This window comes from Eretmochelys imbricata, chromosome 15 (assembly GCF_965152235.1).
Source record: "Eretmochelys imbricata isolate rEreImb1 chromosome 15, rEreImb1.hap1, whole genome shotgun sequence".
NCBI classification, from domain to species: domain Eukaryota; kingdom Metazoa; phylum Chordata; order Testudines; family Cheloniidae; genus Eretmochelys; species Eretmochelys imbricata.
The window spans coordinates 19,489,755-19,508,620 of NC_135586.1; the positions used below are offsets into that span (position 1 = coordinate 19,489,755).

General features: G+C 43.6%; 1 protein-coding gene across 1 annotated transcript in view; it reads left to right on the forward strand.

Moving 5' to 3' along the window:
* The first annotated feature begins 649 nt into the window (after nt 1-649).
* GALNT9 (polypeptide N-acetylgalactosaminyltransferase 9) overlaps nt 650-18,866 on the forward strand; it is a 216,142-nt gene continuing 197,925 nt past the window's right edge. Inside the window, exon 1 of the mRNA XM_077835145.1 lies at nt 650-893. Within this exon, the coding sequence (XP_077691271.1) occupies nt 650-893 (244 nt within the window). The remainder of the gene's footprint in view (nt 894-18,866) is intronic.

Consider the following 18,866-nt stretch of genomic DNA (forward strand, 5'->3'; position numbering starts at 1 on the left):
GAGACCGGCTGCCCTGCCCGGGCTGCGGGAGGGGGACCCGGCGGCACCCCGGGGAGCAGGTTCCCAGCCGGCTCAGGGGCAGGGAGCGCGCAGGGGGGCCGAGGCCGTTGGCTGTCGAGGCGCAGAGCAGGTCCCGCCAGCGCCCCCCCAGGGAGGGGGCAAAGGGTCGCCCCCCCCCCGGCCTGCGGAGGGGCGGAGCGGCCGGGCCGCCTGCCTGCCGCGGCGCGTCACTTCGCACCGGCGCCGTGCGTTGGGAGGGGAGGGGGCGGCCGGCGGGGGCGGGGGCGGGGGCGGGGCGAGCCCGCCGCACCACAGCCAGCCGGAGCCAGCGCGGGCCGGCCGCTCCTCTCGTGGCGCGCTGCTGCCTGCGCGCGAAGCCCGGGGGCGGGCGGAGAGCGGGGCGGGGGGGCAGCCGCGTGCCGCCGCGGGCGGTGGGGGCGGCCGCTGAGGAGCCGTTGGGCCGGACCCTCCCCCCACCCAGCTCCGCGCTGGCCGCAGGGGGGAGCCGCCCGCCCGCCCGCCCGCCCGCGTGGTGCTGAAGGACAGCTCCGCGCCGCCGGCCGAGGGGCACCGGAGCCGGCCCCGCCGTCCATGCCGCCGCTGCCCGGGCCGGCCCGGCTGCCATGCCTTGAGGCTCCCGGCGGCTCCCATGGCGGTGGCACGGAAAATCAAAACTTTGTTGACGGTGAACATCCTGGTCTTCGTGGGGATCATCCTCTTCTCCGTGTACTGCCGGCTGCAGGAGCGCTCCCCGGAGCTGGTGCAGATCGTGCGGAGCGCCGACCGCCGGCTGCGGAGCCGCCACGCCAAGGGGCTGGGCGGCCTGAGCGAGCGGGAGGCCATCCTGCAGCGCCTGGACCACCTGGAGGAAGTGGTGTACAACCAGCTCAATGGTGAGCCGGGGGCACCAGCAGCCCGGCCCCCTGCGGGAGGGGAGAGCGGGCGGCCTGGAGCTCGCTCCTCCCTGGGAGCAGAGCCGGTCGCCTCCAGCCCATCGGGGGAGCACGTGGGGAGTGGTCCCGGGGTGCCCGCTGGGGAGGGGGAGGCCGAGTGTGGCTGGGGGGAAGGGTAGGACTCCCGCCTACGGCTTGTGGTCAGTATCGCCTGTTGGATGCGAAGGAGGCGGCCGGGGAGGTGGAAGTGAACAGAGGGGGGTGGGGAAGGGGAGGGAGGTGTGTGTCCAGGAGTAGTTGTGAATTTTCTCCGGTTTCCAGGTCTACAGGTTGCCCCAAAGTTTGTTGGTCAATATTTTTAAAGTAAGGGGTGGATGGGAACTGTGTGCGCGCACTCGGGCACAGAGTTAAAGATCGGATTTATTAGCAATCCGTGTGTAACCTAGAATCACATTGTCATGTCTGGTTTCAACATTTACTTTCAAAGCCACGTCTGTTACGTTCTTAGAGTATGCATCTTTTGTCCCATTGTTGATAGTACCATGTGGTTCTTTAATGACACTGGCACTTAAATCTGATAAGATCTTGGGGGGTGATAACAAAGCATGCATCTCTTTTTTTTTTTTGCTGGACTCAGTTCTGATTCACCAGCCTTGAAAAATCTCGTTAGATACACAAATGAGATCATGTTCCATGATGGATAGAACATGTTAATTGATCAAAGTTACTATACCCATACTAGTCTTTCATACAGAAACTGGTTCTGGAATGATAAGTGCATTGAAATTTTTAAATATTCATAAACTGCTGAATGTGAAATACTAGGGGATTAAGTATATAATTAAATACATGAGTGCTTTGGACAAGAAGAGAGAGAAGGAATAAATGTTACATTTACAATATAATGTAACATATGCCTTACATTTAGTGCCAGATAAAACTTAGAAGTATTTTTAAATTATAGCAAATGTGCTTGCAATTGTACGACTCTTCTTAATCATAACATTGATTTAACACAGGCAACTGCAGCCCCAAAATGCAGAAAAACTCTAAGGTTAGTGTAAATGTATATTGCTGCCTCCTTCCCCCCCCCCCCCCGTACTCTTTTCTGAATGAGGGTATAAATCTAAACAGTTTAGACTATTATGGTAATAAGTAGTGTACCCAGGCAAGTAATAACGTAGCACAGACTGTTCCCCCCTCATCTCCCTCACATATGCAAGTGTGTGTGTGTGTGTATCATATACATACAAATACACACAAATGAGCATGAGAGAGCTGTGTCTACAGTTGGGTGTTTTACTAACAGCTCAAAGGAGATGTCAAGAATAAGCAAATATAGGGATAAATCCTGTCCCCCAGCTGCACCACAGCACTAGGGGGCCTGGACTGCAGTGGATCAGTCCCCACCCTGCGCCCAGTGAACTGTGGGTACAGGTGCCATAAGGATGCTGTAGTGGCTGCAGTGCTGCCAATCCACAGGTTTTGGGGCAGATTCCTTCTTTCCAAGCCCAAATCCCCAATATCCCAGTTAATTGGGCTATGTGCTGGGGATAGGATTTGGCTCTTAGCGCACTGATTTTTAGTGACTGCGTGCATCAGGTGTGACTCTAGGTGGAATCTTAATACCAGGAAGATCAGTCCTGCTTGATAACTTCTCTTGAAGTCAATGGGAGCGCTCAGTGTGCCAGGCATATAGAGCCAGGCAGGCACCACTGCATGTCGTTGCTGTGGGCTTGCATCAAACAGGAAGTTCTTTGTAATTTCAATTGTTTTTGTTGGCAATTTGCTGGGTATGGGGATCCATTTGTATTATATGCCATTTGGGCAACAAAAAGTCTCTGGGCCTTTGCTAAGTTACATCAGTGAATACTCAGGCCAAGCTCCACTGAAATCAGTCGAGTTGCCTTGGTATAAGTGCATTCAGAACCAGGCTATCTATGTTTGGGTTAGGCTCATGTTTTTTCTCTTTGAACATTTTGACTCATTATTTGGCAGGAAACACTTCGCTCTGACGCTGTAATTGCAAGTAAGTCGCTTTATGAAAGTGTTATGTACTGTCTTTGGGAAAGCCCATGATATTAGATACAGGTTCAAATTGTTCCAGAGCTGTGCAGTTTCATCCTGGTACACAACACTATTGCTCTACATCTAGGTTTCCCAAACTTTGTCATAATATTTGTCCTCTAAGGTGAGCGAGAGTTCCTAGGCCTTCTCTAAAGTTATCTTTTGTTGGGACCAGTAATCCACTAGGGATGCAGACTGTAATCATAAGGGCTCTGATCCTGCATTCCTTGTACACATAAAACACCCAGAGACATCAGTGGGAGTTCTGACTGAGTAATGGCAACACAGGATGGGGCCTGGGGTCTGGCCAGTTCATTCATTTTCCCCCTTATTGTTGAGTCATTTCCACGTTGGTCTCAGCAAATGAAGAATCATCTACTGAGTACTTAGTATTTTGGTAAGGTTACCCCAGTATTCCATACTGGGCTCTGATTAAGCTTAGTCCTAAACAAAGAAGACCTCATTTATATTTTCCATGAACCTGTCTGAAGCGCCAGTCACAGAGAAAGGACCTTCCATAGGGAGACCAATTTCATAGTTTGAAACGTGCTGGTCAAAAAACCTGTCTCCCATATTTGTTTCCATTCAGCCAAGAATAAACTTCGTAGAACTCACCTTCTCTAGAAAGGAGGAAAAAAAAAAAGAGGGGGGATGGGGAGTTACATGTGTATCATGTGCCAGCTCAAAACTGTTCAGCTGAAGTCCTTAGGCAACAACCATATTAACTTTCAATTCTGAGTAAAGTGTACCAATATCCCTTCATCCATGCAATGCCCACAGAGATGCCCATACAAAAGTTCATATGTGAAAGCCACTGTAAGTAAGTATAATCCTAAGAATTATATCTCATGAAACAGGAAGAATTTTTAGAATTGTATGAATAAGAATTGTAATGCATCCCTGTATGAATGTGCAAACATACATATTAAACAATTGTTTTCAATATACTGATCCTCTGGATTCCCATCATCTTAGAAGATACATATTTCTGAAAGCTTCCAGCATACCCAGCTGCTGCTTGCTGCAGAAGTAAGGCAACAAGGGGGAATCACGTGACTCTAGAATTTACTTGATAGGGTTTATATAAATCTGTTAGTTCATGGCTTTCAAAATATCTTCTGTAATGAACACTGAAATACTCTAGCTCCTGTTCATCCATCTATGTATTATCCTAAATTTGTTAAAATGTTTCTTTTCAGTGAATATTACTTATCTAAAAGTCAACACTGATATTATGGCAGAAATAACAGACAGCGATTTATGAAATAGAATAATGATAATTTCTGATCGTTCTGTTTTTTTATCTTGCAGCACTATTTAATTGACTAGATTTTCCCTAATTAGTTCTGCATCTAACTCTGTAGCTAATAATTTACCACAGAGAGTGAAATATGTTTACTATCCCCAACTAGTGCATAAGCTTTCGTGCCAAAAGCAATTGAAGGGTCAGACTGCAATTTTACTGTAATAGCCTTTTTCCCTTTTCACTGTCTCTTTCCAGAAATACATAACAATCAATACAGCATGTAATTAGATTTCATTCAATCTGAAAAGATTAAGAGAGTTTTCATCTTCTCATTATGTATGCTCACATCATGCCTTCCTACCCATGGTTTCCTTATTAGACCTCTTTGCCCTATTAGGTTGCAGACGTGGAGGGATAACTTCTAAATATTCTCTTTAATTCAGCAGATTATCATTCTTTACACATAATAATTTGATTTTGTTCTCTTTGGAAAGATTAAATACAACCACAATTTTCAGTGTGATAAATGGGTCTTAAATTGCATATGTATTGCATGAAGGGAAGAAGTGGACATTTCACATAATTGCAGCACACAGACTTAAAATTATGTAAATAGCAAGTCCTGGACACAGAAGACTGATTCATGAAGGCTCTGACTTCTGATTTTAGAGTGTACTGGAAGCAAAGTGATTGCATTTAAAATTCAGTTGGGCAATCTGCATACTTAAGAGGTACAGCAGTATTTTTAAAAGGACAGTTTATCCTTTGCAGGCTAGGAACTGGTTGAAAATGAGCCTTTTCAAATTTCCATATGGGTGATAAGGGTTGGAAACAGGTTGCAAATGAATCATTTAAAATGTCCACATCAGATTTGTCAAAAAGAAGCTTTTACGGCTAGAATCTTTCAGATGAAAGGTAATTCCTTTGCAGAAAGCAGAGGCAAAGCCATGTGTACAAGAGGGAGGATTAAGTGTGACTGCTAGCTTTGCATTAATGAAACTGCACCTTTCGGAGACCAGAGAGAGAGAAAAGGAGGACTTGTGGCACCTTAGAGACTAACCAATTTATTTGAGCATAAGCTTTCGTGACCTACAGCTCACTTCATCGGATGCATGCTGTGGAATTTCCACATGCACAGCATTCCACATGCACACATTCCACATGCACACATTCCACATGCACAGCATGCATCCGATGAAGTGAGCTGTAGCTCACGAAAGCTTATGCTCAGATAAATTGGTTAGTCTCTAAGGTGCCACAAGTACTCCTTTTCTTTTTGCGAATACAGACTAACACGGCTGTTACTCTGAAACCTGTCATTTAGCTTTAATGGTTAGGAAAGCTCTCTCTTAGTTATTAATCCTCTGGTGAACACATAAATTGAGCCTCTTTCCCTCTTTAATCAATATTGCTCTGGGCTAGAAAGTTGAGAAGCTTATTTATTTATTTATCTATTTTAAGAGAAAAATATTTCTTACCTACTGAGTTTTGCCAAAGCTCTCAGTGCTCTCCTGGAAGAACACAATGGATGAAACCCTGGTCCCATTGACTTCAATGGGGCCAAGGTTTTACCTAATATATAAGTAATTTTCATTCACGTATGATACTGTGTATTGCAAGTACAATATGTTTAAAGGTGATGAGCTGTACAGTCATTTCAACCAGGGGGGTAACATTTTACGCCAACTGTGCAATGGTGTCAGTGACTACATGAGGCGCAGGCAATGAAGAATCAGGCCTGTCTTTCCCATCTAATAGTGGGGGTTTCTTATCAAACATGTTTTATGCAGAATGTGTGCCTGATAGTAGTCTCGCACCTGTTTTACAGCAACATAACTGTTAACTTCAGTTGAGTTCTTCCTGTTTTACACAGGCCAGAGATCAGCATCTGGCTCTGGGGGTTTTCCATCTGGCAGGTTGCAAGTGATGAGTTATGGGGTTTTTAGTGCTGGTCAGACTACTTTATCCTTTGGGTTGGTGGTAGAGTGGCCTCTTCAAAGATGATGTGGACAGTCCCTGTTAGTAGGTGTCCTACGTGGAACAAGGCGGTAGTCTCAGTCCCGACGGGACACAATGGGGGCTGGTGTTAGCAGTCTCAGAGCAGTAGTCAAGGACTGTGGACATGGAATCCGAACAACCTTTCCGTTCTTAGACTGGCCCCTCCACGTCAGGAAGCTAGAATGGCAGCTGCTCTACTGGTGTGTCTGAATCTGCTCTCTCACGCACATTTAAACTGGTTTACCTCCACTGAATTCGGTGGAGTTACTTCTGATTGACCCCGGCGTAGGACAGCGCAAAATCAGGCCCCATACCTGTTTCATGGATGAGCAAGTTTTCAAGACTGTCTTTTGACCAACTCTAATTCATTTAAAACAGAGGTTTCAACGGCTGTTTAACAAATGGAACACTACAAGAGGCAAGCACCACTACTTGTTAGTATGCATTGCTCAATACAATTAATAAGGTACCTTGCCAGAGTAAATGCTAAAGGAAAACTTGGGTAATAAACTAGGTGAAAGCTTATGTTCAAATAAATTTGTTAGTCTCTAAAGTGTCACAAGTCCTCCTTTTCTTTTTGCGGATACAGACTAACACAGCTGCTACTCTGAAACCAGAGAGAGTCTTCCATTGTAACTATTTAATTTGATTATCCCGTGATGCTAACACACATCTGATAACATTAGCACTTAATTATTCTCAAGAAACAGCCACTCAGTTTGGGGGACTGCTCTCAGCCCTGCATTTATCTCATTATGTAGGGCTCATTCCTGCAGTGCCACTGGGAGCCTTTCTGGACAGCAGGATTGGGTGATGTGCAGGCAGGAGGAGAAAGTATCAAGCAGATTATTAAAAAGGCTGTGCTGAGTTTATCCGTTAGTCAAATGGCATAGGATAAATATTTACATATTTCAAGCCAGTTCCTCAAGCTGGTGCAAATCAGCTTTGCTCCAGATCTGGCCTTCCATGTTGCAAAATGACTGTGGAGGCTCCAGGACTTCTTTCTGATCTCATGTCAGTTTTACCACAGTAGGAGAATCAAGCCCACGCAGTGCATCACGGTTTTCAAGAGTTTTAGGGCTCACATCTCCACTGCTTTGGCCCTTGCATAGTCATTTACCTGTGTAAAGCTGCATGTAAAACACAACCCAATCAGAAAGGTAGCATTTGCACCCACTTTGCATGGTTTTAAATGACAACACAGTGGGGAATTGGACCCTTAAAGTCCCAGGGTGAAATTCTGGCTCCATTGAAGTCAATGATAAAACCCATTGATTTCAACTGGACTAGGATTTTACCCCACAACATTTAAGGGGGAAAAACCATGTAGAGTAGATTTATGGGTTGACTCCATAAAAAGTCAACACGTTCCTTTATTTATTTATTATTTTTTCCAAATACAACAAATATACCAAAATACCAGATTGATCATAATACACAAAGTGAATCAAGAGGGTTAGAGTAAAGGGAGGGGAGGGGAAGTGACATATCTATCTGCAGGGTCTATGTTAATCATAGACCTCTAAAAAGGCAGCCCAAATTGCTTTGAATTTTTTGGGCATTCCCTTTCTGCGGAATGCCAGTCATTCGTTAGCTACAAGGTCAGTTGTATCACTGAGCCACACCTCAGTTGTTGGTGGGGATTACTGTCCATTTTTGCAGGATTAATTGTTTTAATGACCAAAGCTGCATGTTGGAATCATGCCGTCTTGTTTAGGTTGATGAGGAATATATCCAAGAATGAAACTTAGAGTGGGAGAGGGAAAGCTCCAATTTAGCATCCAATATCAAATTGGTGCTTTGACTCACCTCATACCAGAAATTCCCAAACATATGAGCTAATGTATCCCCAAGGGAGTTACCAACTGTATTCAGCATTAATGAGACCCATTACCATTAGCCTATGTGGGGATCAGTAAATTCGAAAAAGCTGTAGTCTCAGGTCTGTTAGCCTTTTGCTTAAGTCTGTGTGCCAGCAGCTTGCCAGCTCTCTTGCCAGATTCCCAGTAGTTTTGCTTCAAACAGAATAAAACAAACTCAGCCTTTTTGGACAGAAGTTTGTTGATTTCATATCTTTAATTGATAAGCGTTCTGAGTATCTCTGGGGATGGCGCAGAAGCACAGTGTACATTCAAGGCCTTAATTTCTTTTGCAAGAGTATCAATTCTGTGTTCTCTCCATTTCTTTTTAAAAGTGATATAAGAGATGATACAGGTTCTGATGAAGCCTTTAAAGGCTTCCCAAAGTGTGGGAGCTGATGAAGTGGTGGGGGACATTTTTAAAAAAATTCTAACTCTGGATGGATGGAGTTAACAAATGGTGTATCAAACAGCAGAGAGGTATTTAATCTCCACATTTTAGTTGAGGGTACATGCCCTGGGGGCCTAAAAGACATCTGTGTAGGAGCATGGTCAGATATAACAATAATACCAATGTCACAGTCAGTGACAAAATTGATCTTGTCTTGTGGCACTAAAAAATAGTCTTGTGACACTAAGAAATTCAACTAAGACTATGTTGAATGAGCTGCAAGGGGGAAAAAAAAATAGTCTCTGGCTGTAGAAACTCCACACGTTTCGTAGGCCTAAATCAGCCATGTATGTATGAAGTACCTGATGAGCATTTGTGTTTTTATATAGAGATGGAGAAGATTTGTCAAGAAATGGGTCTAGACTTTTATTAAAGTCTCCAGTTGTTATAATAGCATGGCGGCCCATGTCATTTATACTTATAAAAATTATGAAAAAAACTGGAATCGTCCTGGTTTGATGAAAGTATTGAAAGTCTCTTACTGCATTGTGCATCTGATGTACTAATAGTGGTTTTCTATAGAATATATATATATGTATTCTTTTTTGCTTTGTAGCTGGTAAGCAAACATACTCTGACATAAATCGTGTAACAGTTTTATGGTTGACTCATTTGTTTATTACTTTTCTGTCTAACATATAGAAATGGAATAATTTGTACTGTGTAATATTAAAATTAACATTTACAATGGTGCCAAAGAAAAAATAGTTATTTGACTGATGTTATTTTACTGTATTTGAAAAGATGTTCCATGTTCTGTTCAATTTCTTTGTGAATCTGGTTAGAGTTTGGATAGTATATAAAGCACCATCATTTTTCTAGTGGAGAGCTAATACAATTTGGTTTTTTCATCTGTGTCAACTGACTGGCAGATTTAAGGGTTTATACTGACCATAAAACATGGCTGTGATTTAAACCATGGGATTGTTGTTGCTTTCTTGTTTTGTTAGTTTGTTTTTTAAGTAAATAAAGGAAGTGAAAAATCAAGAGTATCATTTAAAAATGCAGTTTCAGGCACTGAGCACATGGCTTTTCTCCAAGGAAATAATAAGATTTATGACTCTAAGGAACAAAAATGAGTCATTTTTAACCAATCTCCCTTTTATTAATGCCCTTCTCTAACCCCTCTAGTGCACATGCTCTCTTACTATATGTGGCATACTTTTTTGTTTGTAGATTTGGACTTCTTGGTCCCTTCCATCATTTCTTTTTATACTAGTAAGCTGGACAAAAAAAAGAAAATAACTTCAGGTGCTCTGGGTCATAGGAAATATGGGAGCCGTTGAGAGCAGAGGCACTGCGCTAAGAGAGTTTTAGCCCCATTGACTGAAATGGTCCTCTGAAACCCAGGACATTTTAGCTCCTGAAGAATGGAAGATCAGACATGAAGATCCTCCCCATTTCTAGGTATCCTGCTCGTAAGAGGTTCACGATATTTCAGGAAAGTCCATGAAATATGGTAACAATATACTTTTTAAAAATTGGTTTATAACACTAGTTCTTTAAGGCTCCAATTCATCAAAGCCCTTAAACATGTGCACATCTTTACAGGCATACTCAAATGTGTTGTTTTTCAGGCCCTGAATTTAGCACTGCATGTAAGCACATGCTTACTTTAAAACATATGTTTTTAAGTCCATCCCCATTCAGCAAAACACTTAAGTGCATGCTTAAGTTCCATTTCCTTAAAGTTAAGCCTGTGTTTAAAGGCTTTCCTGAAGTGGGGCCTAGCTGAATAGTAGTAACAATCAGAGAGGTCTCAGCCAAAGACCACTGAGGTCAATGGAAAGCCTCTCATTGATTACAGAGGATACTGGATGGGCCCCTAAGTAAGCTCTCAGTTCTGCTCATAAGGAACGTGTGAGTGAAGCTTCCATCTGTTGGAGAATGGGACTGCTATTGGTTTGAATGGTGCTTTCATACGGTTAGATTGAGCTCTTAACATTAATTAAAGAGGAGAAAATATAACTTAGCAACATTGTTCAGACAGTAGGGATGGCAAGGATCTTCACTGTACTTCCAAAAATTATCTCAATTTGCAAGGGATCACAGAATCAGATAATTTGCTCCCAGGTGCTGTGAATCAGATTGTCAAAGTGCGTGCCACAAAGAAATCCTGCCTGAGTGTTTGGTAAGTCTTATAAATTTAAAACCTTGAAATAGATTGACTCATACAATCACCATGGTGTATCCCCACAAGGGTATGTGACAAAGGGGGTGGGGGGAAGGGTCATAACCAGATCTACCCATGGCCGGTGACAAGATAGGAAGGGACAGGTGAAAACACCAATTTACCCCATGGCCTCCTTAGGAAAAATAGCTTATGAAGCTACATCAAAAGCACTGAAAATTAAGGTTGCCCTGGGTTACAGACAGTAACTTAAATGTAAGGGCTGTCAGTGGATAGCCCAGTCCAAGTATGCACAGCTCCTGGAGGCCTGTAGCTCAACAGGAGTAGAGTCCTGCTCATATTTTGATGACTCTTGTCCTCTTTTCTCAATCCACAACCACGATGCCATGGAAGTGGCCATGCACGTATGTGATACTGCAGTAGATGGAAATGTGATTTCATTGTAAATAGAAGTGTGGCCATTTCTGTCATGTGACTGTTTGGGTTTTCATGGCAGTCGTGGTACATTTTTGACCATTCCTAGTGCTCTCTCTGATGCTCAGATTTCAGAGAGGATTCAGTGATCTGTTACAATGTAACCTCATATGTCAGCAGGTCAGCAACCTTTAAACTATTAATATACAGCCCATAGGCCAGGTTCTCTCCTGAACCATGAGTCACTTGGCTCAGGGCTGAAGAAGGTGTCATCTGGGAGTAGTCTACTGTTCTGCAGTTCTGAAGCTGCCTGGGCTCCTCTGACTGAAGGGGGCTACTTTAATGTAAGATAGCTGACTAGGGAGCCCCCCTTAGGGAGCCCCACTGTGATTGCTTTAGGGGAGATCTACTCCACCTCTACCACTCTTCCCCTGATACAGCCCCTATGCCAAGGGAGAGGAAACTGGAGCAGGAGGTGGCTCTGTTGGCTTTCCCACCACGAGAATTTCTCAACTGATCACACTACATTCCCTGTGCACCACTCAGACAACACTAAGGGGGTGAAACGTACTGAACATCTGGCCTCATAAAAATTAATTGACCTGTTTGTCCATCTTGTCCATTCCCTCACTTGTGCAAAAGTATCTGCTACAGCACTTTCAGGATCTAATATAAATCAAGCAATGTGGGGGTTTCTAGTGCTTTTCTTGGGAGACCGTTCCCTAGTCAGGAAGACTTCATTTTTAGGAAATGATTTTTAGACCAGCTTAACTATAGTTTTTTTTTTCAATTTCATTTCATTACCCCCATTAACCCATGTAGGCAGTTGGATCTTTCAAGAACCTAGCAAACTCACGGATAATCCAAAATAATTAAAAAAACCTTCCTCTTACCTTGGTTTTTACTCTGGAGCAGTGGCACAGACGGTTAATGGTCCTCTGAAACAGAGGCGATCAAGGTTAATGTTGCCATTACAGGCTGATTTATAAATCACGCAGGGACTTTCTTACATTGATCTGTCATTTAGTTTATTATATTCTAAAACAACATATTTCAAAGTCTGTGATCCTTACTTAGGGCTAAATTCAGCCCGAAAATGTGTGTGACTTCAGTGGAAGTTGGCGCGTGTTATTTGAGGGCAAAACTTTTCCCCCATTTGGCACACAATTTAAGTGCTTAGGGAACGTGTGCTTATTGTTTTGGCCTCTTTTTTCCCTGGTGATTGCGTTAGTACCATATTTCAGCTGATTTAGTTGACTCAGAATCCAAAAAAGGCTTTGCATTGGTTCTGTTCCTTACGTTAGATTGCCCAACCTCCTTTCAGTTCTGAATGATGGGTTTGGTTTTTCTTTTTGTAATTTGTGCATCCTCTAGCTGAGAAGCATATTGAGTGAGGCTGTTTGCAGGACCAGATCTGATCATTGTAGCTTTGTCATTCAGACTCTGGAAGTAAGAGGACAAAATTAATGAATTGCCTCAGGAAAAGGAACACCTGCTCACTGACTGCCATCAGATTAAGCTACCCAAGTGTCTTGTTTGTCCATCCTTGCTAACTGGTATTGTGCCTTGGATGATGTGGGTGAGGGAGACAGCTTCTAACTCTACTTCATCAGGATGATGGAGATAGGGGAGAGGCACTCTTGCTGCCAGATGTTAGGGCTGAACTTGTGAGGACTGCTGGCTGGCCATTCTCAGTGGAGAAGGATCCCAACTACTGTTAGTCTCTCTATTTTGTCAGTTAGAAATCATCAGCACCAGAAATCATGCCTAAGTAGCCAAAAAGTCAGTGTCTTGGATTCTCTCCTGCACTTGAGATATGCTTGGAGTATCAGGGAGCCAGTCATGCCTCCCTGGTGCATTTGCTTCAGCCCCATCTGCATAAGTTAGAGCACCTTCTTAGAGGCTTATGCAAACTGGCTAAAGTTCTTATGGGACCTTATACCATTTGTGAGTTGGTATAGTGCAGGTACACTCCATCCTACCCTCAGCACAGCCCTAACGCCACTTGACCCACCCACTAGACTAGGACATGTATGTGGAAGAGGACAGTTGGTGTCAGAGCCATCTATATCCTTTCATCCCAGCTAAGCTTCCCTTCACCGGGAGAAATCTCGGCTGGACAGTTAGGGCCAGATTCCACCACCTGAGTACCAAAAGGTGGCCAACACCAAGGGAGAAAAATCTGGGCCTCTGTGCACAAGAAAGAGCTATAGAGCAGAATTGTGGAGGGCTTATATAAATAACCCAGCTGGCTTCAAAGGAACTATGCGCTCACTAGCGTAAGGACACCAATCTAGCCCACAGTGTACAAAGGCGTAATAAAACTCAGATTGCTGCAGATTGGTGCTTTATCACTGCTTGATACAAGTGGTGCAGTCGTTTATGTAACCCGCCCCAACTATGCTTTAACATGTGATAAGTGGATCTTTAATGAAAATAGATTCTAGCAGGTATTTTTCAGCTCTTCCTTCTCTCTCTTGCATAGGCTGCCATAAATATTCATATAATGTGAGCACAAGTATCATGTATGGAGATTTATCAAATGCTTTATTAGTCTCCATAAGGACAAATATGTAACAGGTATTGCCATGCCCTGCAAAATATTCCCCGCTCCACAGTTCTGGGAGGGTTGTCAGTCTCTGTGGTATTGACAATATGTTATTAGTTTGTGTCCCGAAGAGGGTTACTAAAAGACTTGTCTGTAATGAATTAGCAGTTGTGTTTGGACAGAGTGAATAAAAGTGAAGTGCAAAGAAAGAGATAACTTTAGAAAGCAAACCACATTCTCCCCACCCCTTTCCCCAATTCCCTGCCTCAGTATTGTCATCATCATAACTAATTGCTTAGACAATATAGAGGTATCATCATTTGTACAGTATTCCTTGATGGCTTTTTTCAGATCAGCTTGAACAGATGTTTTGTTTACTGGTTGTTTTTCTGTATGGGGAAATGTTCCAAATTCTCACCTCTCTCATGTGCTGTTGAAGTCAATGGCCCAAATTCATCCCTGGTGTCATTGCAATGCTTTCCAGTGATGAATTTGGCCAAATGAAACTATTTCCAGCAATAGGGCGATCAGGATATGGCCAGCTACACTGTTGTATGAACAGCATGGAGGAGTTGTATCTTCTGATCTTCCCATGTATTAGTTTCAGTAAGACTGGGAACAGGATCATTTCATTTGAGGGTCCATGTCTTTTGAATGATATAGAACCCTAGAATTCTATCCACCTATTGTACTCACTCTGACAAAGCTCTGTCCTCATCTCCATGGGTCCCACGTTTCCTGGCAGATTTCACTAGCCCCAGAGGCTCACTGTGACCCTCCACATAACCCTTCTCTCTCTAGAGAGAAGGGTCACAGTCTACTAAGCCATTTTCATCATAAGCCAGCAAGGAAGGTGAGGAGAAGTTATCCTTCCTTGCACAGTCTCTGTTGTCTCCCAGTCTCAGTGATTAATCAGGGGCCAAAGGTGGTGGTGGGGGAGCCTGGACCCACCCTCTACTCCGGGCTCCAGCCCAGGGACCCTAATAGTACCAGCTATGGTAGCTGACCTTTTAGAAACATGACATGTACAATTCCCTGGGCTACTTCCCCCACAGCAGCCCTCACTTCCTCAAGCTCCACTTCACCCTTACCTCAGGGCTTCCTTCCTTGTACCCAATATGGTGTGTACTACTCAATCTCACCAACAGCACAACTTCTTCCCACAGCTCCTGACATGCACCCCCACCTGACTAACTGGGAGGCTTTTAACTAGTTTCAGCCAGCCCCTGATTGGCTTCAGGTGTCCCAATCAACCTAGACTTCTGGAAAGTTCTTAATTGGCCCCAGGTGTCTTAATTGACCTGGAGCAGCTGCTATTTCACTTATCCTGGTACCAGGGATTTGTTTAGCCTGGAGCTAATATATCTATCTCCATCTACTTTTCTATAGCCATCTGGCCTTGCCCCGTCACATCACATTTCCCTTATACTATCGTATCTGAACACCTCACAATCTTTAATGGATTTATGCTCACAACACCGCGGTGTGCTGTGGTATTATCTCCATTTTACAAATGGGAACTGAGGCCCAGAGAAACTAAGTGACTTGCCCAAGGTCACAGTAAGTCTATGGTAGAGCGGGGACTTGAAGTTACACAGTAAGTCTATGGTAGAGCGGGGACTTGAATCCAGATCTCTTATGTCCTCGGCTAGTGCTCTAACCACCAGACCATCCTTATTTTCATGCAGGAAACAGGTGCTCTTTGCAGAGGAGCTTAATTTTCTTCAATGGTATCCACCCAGAAAGCAGGAAATCCCCCCTGCATTCTCAGCAAGGATAAAAAAGTTTGCCTTTTGTTTAGTTTTTGTGGGTTTTTTTGGTAGGGCGATAAGGGTTAATTGGTTGTTTTCATCTGGATTCTTTTATGCTGGTTTTTGTATTTTATTTGGCAAGGGAGGCCTTGTTGCCCTTTTAGAAATTGAATTAATTTTTCTACAGCTCCCGGATGCCTCTAGGAAATGCTTTAATAAATAAAAATGTATTTTTATTATATTAACTCGTTTTCCAACAGGCTTTGTGTTGTAGAAAAGGTTGGCAGTGTTTTTTTCCCCCATGCATACCAAACTGAAAGCAGTGATAAAACTAAATATATTCCTTGATTGAAATAGAATTGTCTAACCCAAAGGTTAGTTTTCCTTGGGATTAAAATTTGTTGTCACTTATAGGTTCCTTGTTGAAGATTCCTAGCCAACTAGCCAAATATAGAATGAGACTATTGATAGCCATGCAGTTTCGCATCTCCAGAGAAATTCAGCGCTATTAGCGGCCACTTTACTACCAACATAAGCCAGTTGATTAAAAAGATTTTGATGCCTGATGTGTTGATGTCAGCCAACAGACTGGGTTTACATAGTTCTATAGAATTGTTTTTATTATAGTAGCACATAGAGGCTCTGATCAGGGAGGTAGGCCCTATACACACGTGTAATAAGACAGTTCCTTTCACAAAGAGCTGACAGTCCTAGCACATGATGAGGTGTAGGTGGGTACAACAAGGAGATGGGAATGAAGCATGAGGTAATATAGGATGTTTAATATAACAAGCAGCAGTCATGCCACACAACTGCTTAGCCATTGAATTATTTGATGCCTACAAAACACTCAACAATGAGTAGGGTAGACAAGAAAGGAAGGCTGGTCCAGTGGGTAGGGTGCTAGCTTGGATCTTTTATTTCTCAGCTCTGCCACGAACTTCCGGTGTCACTTTGGACAAGTCACGTACTGTCTCTGGGCTTCAGTTCCCCAGATGTAAAATGGGACAATAGCACTTCTTTATTTCCTGGAGGTGTTGGAAGGATAGATATAGTAAATGATCATTAGGTGCTCAGATACTACAGTAATAGCATCGATATAAATACCTAAGGTGAGAGAAAGATGCACAGAATCCATTACCTGATTACTTTCTGTTACTGTTACAAAACAAATGCGGAAGGGGTTGAGGTATTCTATTGTTTCCTGTCCTATGCTAAGATTGTAAGCTCTTTGGGGCACAGAATGTAAGAACATAAGAACGGCCCTACTGGGTCAGCCCATAGGTCCATCTAGCCCAGTATCCTGTCTTCCGACAATGGCCAATGCCAGGTGCCCCAGAGGGAATGAACAGAACAGGTAATCATCAAATGATCCATCCTGTCGCCCATTCCCAGCTTCTGGCAAACGGAGGCTAGGGACACCATCCCTGTCCATCCTGACTAATAGCCACTGATGGACCTATCCTCCATGAACTTATCTAGTTCTTTTTTGAACCCTGTTAGAATCAAATGCCTTTCATTTTACTACATCTGTGCAGAATGCCTACTGCAATGGGGCCTTGATCCCTCTCTAGGGTTCTGTAGGTGCTACCATAATATAAATGAATCCAAAGTTGTAGAAAACAAGTCAGAGAGTGTAGCCCCTTCCAAACCTTGGTCAGAGAGCATAGTACCATCATTCAGTTTTGGTGACCGTTTGGCCTATAGGTAGGAATTAGTTTTAAGTGATCTTTGGAACTAAAAAGAAATATCTCCTGTGTGCATTTGCAACATAGTCTGCTAGAGCTTTTCATCATTACAAAAGGCTTGTTTAGCATTAAAAATAAATACATCTGACAATGTCAGTGCAATTATAAGTTCAGTTCCCTTTAAGATATGTGTCGCTGTAAGCACAGCATTTTTTAAAAACCTTTAACTCTCCCTTAGTGTTTACTTAAGGCTGGGTTAGATCTAAAACAGCTGTGTAGAAGACTAGCAGTGGCGGATTAGCCACTGGGCCAATGGGGCCTATGCCCTGGGCCTGGCCAAGTGGGGCACCCCTGTGTCCCAATCCACTCCGCCCTCCCGGCACTTCTGTCAGGGAGCGGGGGAAGCCCCCATGCCCCGAGCCCGCTCCCCCGAAGGAGTGATGGGTGGAGGGGGCGGGGCAAGCCCTCGTGCCCCAACCTCATTTTCCTGGCAGGAGTGCTGGGAGGGGGTTGGACTGCAGGCAGAAGGGGTGGGGAGGGGCCCCCATTTGCTCTGGCCCAGGGCCCCACAAACCCCTAATCCGCCTCTGAAGAGTAGAGAAGGCAGTGGTAAGACCCTCCACCCTATGTGTGACTTTATTAAGACTCCCTGGATTGAGTCTGTTCACAAGGGCAAGAGCAGGAGCTGCATACCTGATACTCCCACCCATGGGAGTATATTGCATGTAGTCCTCATTTACGCAAAAGTTATGCAATATGCAATGAAAAACTTGGAATGCACAGGGCCAGATTCTGATCTAAGTCCCTCCAGTTTTATACTGGGGTAACTGTTGTCTTCAGTGGAGTTATTTTGTAGCTGATCCCCAACACTACAATAGCTCCATCTGCCTGAATTAGTTTTTATCCAACAGAGAACTGATTCCCAAACTGAGGTGGCTTCCTAGCAGGTGTTATTAGTCAATGGAGTTATCATTGTATGATATCTCATGGTATCTCACTGTATATAACCTAGTCACTCTTGCTGTCATTGGGGATGAGATTTTATTCCCTCTTCACCGCTCCTTGTCTTTCTTTTTTTTTTAAAGCCCACATAACCATTAACTATTTATGGGCATGTTTGCAGACATAAGGTTATTTTTTTTCATTTGATTGCACTGAATCTGAACTGCTTATTAATCTGATTCTTTGTCTCCCTCTTTTCTATCAGTGCATTCTAAAGTACATAAAATAGGGCTTAAAACTGCTGTTCATGTAATTAGAAGAGCAAACAGAAGGTAAGCAAAGATTGAAGAAAAGCTTACATCAGCGAACAAAGATACAAGACTAGCTTTGAAGCTGGGACAGTGCCATCCATTGCAATGCCAACATGCTACAGGCATACACTGCATCAGAAGGAAAAAGGTGGGACTGGCAAAGAGGGTGTGATTGGGAGCTATTCCTTCATTCCAATGGGCATTTCCGCATATGTTACAATATTAGTATTTAGGCATCTTTCCCCTTAAATCCTACTGAGAGGGAGTTGCAAAACAAGTTGTGCTAATGTGAAGACATACAAGAGGTCATGGAAGAATGAAAGCAATGAAATATTTTTTGTAATTATTTTAATAATTGACAAAGAGCATAAAGGAATATTAAGTCACTTCAGTGCTGGTGTTCCCAGAACAGGCTAATTAGATGTAAAGGGACTGATTGTGCTGTCATAGACGGGCATAGATTAGGTTACTCCACTTCTGTGCCAGAGTATCTGAGAACAGAATCTGGCTAATTCAGATTATGTTGCTGTATTGTAGAAAAGAATCTGTTCCATTGTACTCTCATGT